The 8023-nt window shown below is 31.7% G+C and overlaps 1 protein-coding gene across 1 annotated transcript; it reads right to left on the bottom strand.

Annotated features, from left to right (window-relative positions):
* Positions 1–560: 560 nt before the first annotated feature.
* LOC124361414 lies at positions 561–7812 on the bottom strand. Its single transcript, XM_046815464.1, has 4 exons — positions 7650–7812; positions 3401–3662; positions 2343–2467; positions 561–647 (listed from the first exon to the last, which is right to left on the bottom strand). Coding segments are annotated over exons 1-4 (459 nt in total). The 5' UTR covers positions 7720–7812; the 3' UTR covers positions 561–645.
* Positions 7813–8023: the final 211 nt, after the last annotated feature.

Here is an 8023-nt window from a genome sequence, read left to right as displayed (position 1 = left end):
ATTTTAAGTCTGAAAATTACAATGGAGATGTTTTATTAGGTGAGCAGTAGCAAAGTATAAAATATATTAGTTAGTGAAAAGTGATCAGTAATTAAAAAGCTACTATAGCAAGAGTAATAGCTCATATCTGTGGCTAAACACACTTATAAAACTCTATAATTGTTTAAATACACAACAAGTAATGCATATTACGAATATTCTGGACTCCTAGTAATAAATTTAAGTAGGAAAAAGTTCAAAGATAAGTAGGAAAACATATTTAAGTTTTTCTACTTCATACACTACGAATCTTATAAAATATTAAAAAAATGTTATTACATAATGGAGTTAGACTATTATATCATACGATTTGTGATTTATTTACATCCATAGTGTAGTTGTTATTTCAGTTAGTACTAACTGAAACATAACTCCTTCCTATTTATAAACTTTAACAAAAAGTGTGTTTAAATTATTTTTATAGTAAAAACAAAAAATTTTAAAACTATTTCCAGATGAATTGTAAATAAAGATGTAAAATCAGTGAACGATATTGAGGGTTTGGAATAAAAGAATAGAAATGAACTGAAATTAAAATTTAATTTCTTTGACTATTATCTTGGGCAACCATTTTGGCGTGCCATCCGGAAAGGATTCAGGATATTTCTCTGAAACAAGCATTAAGCAAGATGAATTAATGCATAAACACATACTACTAATTCAAAAGTTGAATACACCATTTGATTATTTTTTATATAAACATGTATTTTGAGTGCCTATTGGTATAGATGAATCTTTCTTAAAAATTTTGGATTTAGCATTATATTATTTTCTAACCTCTCTCCTCTATTATCCATGCCTCTGTTTCAAATATTTTGAAATTCATAGTAATACATAATACTTGACGCTTTAATTAGCCACCGATATCATATAAAGCAAATTTCGTTTTGGATGAGGTTTAAAGAGTCACAGTGAATGAAGTTAGCTAACGTAGACAATATTGACTATTAGCTTTGGTTGTGAAAATGATGTGACCCACACTGAAAAATTGAAATGAAAATTCAAGTATTACAACTATAAAAGTGAGTTCCAATGGCCATGTAAAATTACTGTTTCTGCATATTACGGTAGTAATTTACTTTTTCTGTTTCCAAATTTTTTTTACCGTTTTTTAGTTACTAAAACCTTTTTACACAATTGAAAGTATGCAATTCATATGGTTTTTGATAGGTACCGTTCTGCACCCAACTAAAATTGGCCACTAGCGAACTCTATAGGTGATCATTAGCTACTAATCTTACTAAAGTATCTATAATTCCATCAATATTTTCCCAAATTATCAATAATTTTGTAAATAATCCACACATATATTTCAGGAGTAAAACGTGCTTAATTTCTTCCATATAAGATGTTTGTTCAAATTTTAACTTGGCCGGAAATTTCCACTTTACTAAGGTTTGAGAGCTCAAATAAAATATATACATTTTTCCTGGCATTACTAACCCAATTAGTAAGATCATTTTGTAATAACCTTGCCAAAACTTCTTGGAAGGATTAGAAGGACCATATGTTGCTGCAATTGGTAATTTGTTGGATTTTTGTATTACAAAGTTGCTTTCCGTGAGTCAGAAAAAGCTATAAAAGTCTAAGAGGAATTAGAGGATTTAAACAATTTTGTAATTAGGGCCAAATAAAAACTATAGAGAAAAATATACATTCATACTCTACAAATATGAATGATTTTTAAAGGAATGAGATGGTTTTTAATGATTCCTAAATAATTATATTATGAAAGTGATATATTTCGATGATAATAAACAATGCATTACACAATATTATGGTTATAAAAATACTGCATCTCTTTAGGTCTTTTAAATATTAAGATAATTGTGGTGAAAGGAGGTACTGTTTTTTCTTCAAGAATATAAAATGCAATGAAAAAATTTTAATCCGTAATTTTAACTAAAAATAATATATACATATAATATAATACATACAATATATATGTATATACAACAACATATATACATACAACATATATATATATATATATATATATGTATAATGTATACATATATACATATGGTTGTTTAAGGATACTTTACCATAATTCACAGAAATAAAATATGAGTATCTTTGTAAATGTAAATGTAAATTTGATACATTGTGATAGGTTACTTGATATTTTGAACCTATATACTAACTTTACTAAGATGGCCACATTTAGAACAGAAATTCAAAAATGATTTCCATGGATTTTAAAATTCTTAACGTTACAATCAATTTCTGTGGTAACCATTCTTTTAGGAGAACCTTCAATTTGCTTAGAATTGTCTGCTCTTCTGTTGTGAAAAGTCACTTACATGAAGTCTTTTTGTTGCCATTCTTAGGAGGAACTGGTTGCGGACAGCAGGCTGGATAGGATTGGCTAGGATCCTCCTTGCTTAAGGTCCATCCTGCTTTTTTATCAACTGCGATCTTAGGGCAGCTGAAATAACCGAGTACTAATAAGTCAATGTAGTATTCATGAACGTTCTTAAAATATACAGGCTACTGGAACACAAACAGTTACAATTTTGTCAGAAAAGTTCTTTGGCATGTTGCCGAGAATTTATTTGGAACTTGCCATGAACATTCAAGAGCTCTGCGACCAAATCTTATGCCAGGTTAACAGATTGATGAACTATGCGAAAACGTTCTGTCATCTATATTTGAGCATTGTTATCGGAATGGGCATTTTGTAGGAAAACCTTTACCTACAGGTAATGCAGTTGTAGCGTGTAGTATTTTAAACCTTCATAGCAAGTGCATGGAAAGAGTTAACCTTGCATTAATATAAATAGGATTACCACAATTGCTTACTTTGAAACATATTTACTCTTGGATAATTTCATCATTTCCCATGCCACAAATAATGCATTTAAAAATTACAAGTACTTCCAATCTAGATTTCTTACAAAAGTTAGTGCAAGTTACCGGTTCTACGATAGAGTTTTACAGTAGACATCAGAACAAAAATTTCGGAGGTTACTTAAAAGATATTTATCTTGCTATGCCTGGATATACAAATTCTTTCTAATAACAAATGGAATATAGCTAAAATTTACAATATAAATTACTGTATGTACAAAGAGAATATATAAATAGTACGTTAATACAGATATATTCAACAATCTAAAATAATCGAGGAATTGCTTTATTACAATGTACGAACTGGTATGTAAAATTAACGTTTTATTATAAGTGCTTATTGTGATCATACATAAGTTAGAATTTACCAGGATGCAATATACAACTTTATAATTCTATTCCCCTAAAATTTACTTTTTAAAAGATTTGATAAAAAATTATACATTTCAAGATAACACGTCAAATGTGAAAGTAAGGAACGAACGATATCTAAAAGTAAGTATATACTTACCCTAATTTAGAATAATCATTATTTCCTGTACAAGTAGCTTCAGCACATTCACCCAAGGGTTGCCATTTGTCTCCCTTCTCGTAAATATGCCCATTGGTCACGCAGGTCTCCTCTGTAATACAGTGCAATACAAATGAGCAATACACCAACCGTAATTTAGAATAATCATTATTTCCTGTACAAGTAGCTTCAGCACATTCACCCAAGGGTTGCCATTTGTCTCCCTTCTCGTAAATATGCCCATTGGTCACGCAGGTCTCCTCTGTAATACAGTGCAATACAAATGAGCAATACACCAACCGTAATTTAGAATAATCATTATTTCCTGTACAAGTAGCTTCAGCACATTCACCCAAGGGTTGCCATTTGTCTCCCTTCTCGTAAATATGACCATTGGTCACGCAGGTCTCCTCTGTAATACAGTGCAATACAAATGAGCAATACACCAACCGTAATTTAGAATAATCATTATTTCCTGTACAAGTAGCTTCAGCATATTCACCCAAGGGCTGCCATTTGTTTCCTTTCTCGTAAATATGCCAATTGGTCACGCAAGTCCCCCTTGTAATACAGTGCAATACAAATACAAATAACTATACACAATGTAACATTATAGTATTTTCTTTTTATATTAATTTTAAGTTTTAGTAATTGCGTAGTAATTTAAAAACTGTCTACACAGCACACACAATACAGATACATTTTTATGAGGTGAAACTTGCGTTCTCATATTAATCGGTTGTAATGTTTGAGTTAGCCATATAAGTTGGTGGAAAACAGAAGTATAGAAACCAATTAAGGACAATAGTTACTTTTATTTCCTGAAAATGTTGAAATATTATTAAAATAGGCACAGGTCATACATTGTAACTTCTGTATTGTTAGCAACCTCATTTCCGTTCATACAATTTTTATCAATAGCAGTTTTTTTTATTTTGGGCGCAACACAATCTAATATAGTGAGAAGTTTATAGTAAACACTACAATTCTCTTTACTTCAGTCAGTGTGGGTTACTGCACTTTTAGGAATTGATCAGGCTTTCATGATATTCCCACTATATCTAATGAGACATCTACTTACAGATCTTTGTCTTTGTCACTGGGAGTTTGACAAATTATGTATGAACTATTTTCGTTTATTTCGGAAGCAGTAGTAATTTATTACGACAGTAATAATTTTTGTATACTGGTTTGAGCGTAAGGTGTTATCTACTCTTATTTGTAATTTCAAAAAGCAATTTTAATTACAATAAGTCTTTTTGATAGTGAACGAATTTTTACAGTGTAATCTTTTACAATTTTCTAGTTTGAGGAAATGGTGGTTGTCAAAAACCTATTTTGTGTTACTCGTAGCTTATAAATGAATTATGTATTTGTCCAGAACTAAGTCTTTACAAACGAACATCGATAGTGTTCAGATTCCTCTACCAATATAATTGTGTACTATGTGTTTCACATAAGTAGAAAAAGTGGTTTGTGCAACTAGGAAACCGATTAAACGAAAGAGATTAACGAAACTGCGTAAATGATGACCTCTCTATCAACAGCGATAGGAATGAAATGGCAACGCCGATTTGAAACTCTTGTTCTGAGAGCAATGCCATCCTTGTGATTCATTTGCGGAATAGTACGTCATAACTTGAACATACTGGATATAACAGATATCTATTATCGTATCATGATACTTTATACTAGCCTACTGTGTGAGTAGACGATACTTTATACTACTGTGTGAGTAGATTATATTTTATACTACTGTGTGGGTACATGATACTTTATACTAATGTGTGAATAGATGATATTTTATACTACTGTGTGAGTAGATTATATTTTATACTACTGTGTGGGTACATGATACTTATACTACTGTGTGAGTAGATGATATTTTATACTACTGTGTGGGTACATGATACTTATACTACTGTGTGAGTAGATGATATTTTATACTACTGTGTGGGTACATGATACTTATACTACTGTGTGAGTAGATGATATTTTATACTACTGCGTGGGTACATGATACTTATACTACTGTGTGAGTAGACGATACTTTATACTACTGTGTGAGTAGATTATATTTTATACTACTGTGTGGGTACATGATACTTTATACTACTGTGTGAGTAGATGATATTTTTATACTACTGTGTGGGTACATGATACTTATACTACTGTGTGAGTAGATGATATTTTATACTACTGCGTGGGTACATGATACTTATACTACTGTGTGAGTAGACGATACTTTATACTACTGTGTGAGTAGATTATATTTTATACTACTGTGTGGGTACATGATACTTTATACTACTGTGTGAGTAGATGATATTTTATACTACTGTGTGGGTACATGATACTTTATACTACTGTGAGAGTAGATGATATTTTATACTACTGTGTGGGTACATGATACTTATACTACTGTGTGAGTAGATGATATTTTATACTACTGTGTGGGTACATGATACTTATACTACTGTGTGAGTAGATGATATTTTATACTACTGCGTGGGTACATGATACTTATACTACTGTGTGAGTAGATGATACTTTATTATACTGTGTGAGTAGATACTACTTTGTGAGTAGATGATACTTTTTACTACTGTATAAGAAAAAGTAGATACTACAAGGCTGTCTTTGTATAAAAAGGCTAGTCCTCTTGACTATGAGTGTTTTTTTTTTACTTGGAACAAAAATAGTCATGATCAATAAAATCTTGAAACCTTAAGTAGAATATAGAATTTCGGTAAAATAAACAGTGCATCATAAATGAGTCCTAATTCAACATTAAGGGTTATTTTAATGGAATTAATACTAGGAGCCTTGCATAATAAAAGCACTCATCTCTGAACAAATCTTTTACAGATTCCTTTTGGTTAGTGCTATTGTGCATTCAGTCATTTCCATAGTCTGGTGGAAAGAAATGGGACAACAGATCATCAGACTCTCTCTCTTTCTCTCCCTCCCTCTCTCTTCTAGCATTTTGAAGTAACACACCAAAGAAGCCATACGCCACACTTTGATTAGCCATTCTCATATTAACATACTTTGTGCTTGTGAGATAATCGATAGACGAGACTGCACACTCAGATGATTGAAAGTATTCCCTCGACATAAGAAACGTTTTTGGGTATATATTTATGTAATAAAACCAGGTTTCACTTCATTTCATTCTCAAGTACCGAATATAATTTTGCCTAGATAGTCGTTTACCATTGCATGTAGCAAAATATTTACTTGTTTCCCCATCTGTCTGAACGATTCACTGATCTCGAAAAGCGACTGCTACCCATAGATTAGATTAGATTAAAAAGAGGTAAAAGAGATGTAGATTAATACAGAATCCTAGTTTTTAACGCGTCTACCTAACTTATTGATCACTCCAGATCCTGTTAGTAAGGCATGTACGATCCCATACCTGAAATCATCTAGGAATTTCTGCCCATCATGGCATCAAATTCACTACCTGACTGAACTATTTTAAACATAATCTTTCTCCTAATCGCCTATCATAAATCAAATTTAAATTGGTCTCCTCAGATCATACTTCAGGGTCATACGACAGGGTCTTCAGTGGTGATCCCGAGAGGATGCAAATATTTCTTGGTGTCCAAATGCAATATTGAGAGAACTTACTTGTTTCAAAGCTATGTTCCATTAGCTAACTCATCCACCAAATTTTGGTATCTTTAATGAGTTTTTTTTTACCAAATATCTGTCCAAATCAAATTTCTTTGCTTGCCTTTAAATAACTTTTCAATGGCTTCGTAAGCAGTTAGCCTACTTACACCGTAGTAAGTTGTTCACGCCCAAAAAACTGCCTTCAAAACCGGTACGATCAAGGATCCAATAAGGTGTACCGAATACCAACTAGCAAATATATTGATTAATATTATAGTGTTGGTTTAAATTTGCTCCATCTTTGGTGGATTTTGATTGCATAATAATTTGGTCCTATAAGAATTATTATGATAAATACTACTTCTGGTATACCATTTGTTAAAATCCAATCGATTATAAAATATTAAGTTTTAAAAATGTTATAAATAAGTAAAAATTAAAATAAAAGTGTATTATTTAATTTTCTTTTCATTTCTTCAGAGTTATTTCGTGTTGTTAACCCTTTAGAGTCCCTGAAACTCATGTAGGCTGTAAGTATGACTTAAATAGTGACGAGTAGCTCAGGACGATGGTACTAAAGGGGTTTTCCAGATAAAATATTGAGTGACTATTTTTAATTACATACCTGGATTAGAAATTGCAACAGCAACACCGCCACCGATGAATATAACGGCTATCGTGAGGTGACCGAACATCTCGCTAGTACATTAGTTACCAAGTTCACCAGGTGTCTGATGTTTAAGTACCTAACTGAGCATATTGTATCACGACGGTACCACAATACGATACTGATTGACAGCATGTGTGAACAGGTTCAACAAGCGAGACCAATCAGACGCTTGTTGTTATCAAGTGATTGGTTGTAAACATTGAGTAACGCATTTGTATATCTTTGAATAAAAGAGCATGACTCTTTGCCCCGTTGCGCTTTGCTTTTTGGACGGTTATGTCTAGTCCTAATATTAGTAAGTAAGAAATGGCGATGAAAAATTATTGTAT

The sequence above is a fragment of the Homalodisca vitripennis genome, chromosome 4 (assembly GCF_021130785.1).
Source record: "Homalodisca vitripennis isolate AUS2020 chromosome 4, UT_GWSS_2.1, whole genome shotgun sequence".
Classification (NCBI taxonomy): Eukaryota; Metazoa; Arthropoda; class Insecta; order Hemiptera; family Cicadellidae; genus Homalodisca; species Homalodisca vitripennis.
The sequence above is the reverse complement of the archived record's forward strand: the minus strand, read 5'-3'. Positions and strand labels throughout refer to the sequence as shown.

Coding starts and splice junctions, on each gene's coding strand:
- LOC124361414 (XM_046815464.1), bottom strand. CDS start 7,719: ATGTTCGGTCACCTCACGATAGCCGTTATATTCATCGGTGGCGGTGTT. Junction 3,663..7,649: donor TGTTGCAATTTCTAATCCAG/GTATGTAATTAA, acceptor ACTGTATTACAG/AGGAGACCTGCGTGACCAAT. Junction 2,468..3,400: donor AATGATTATTCTAAATTAGG/GTAAGTATATAC, acceptor CGGTTATTTCAG/CTGCCCTAAGATCGCAGTTG.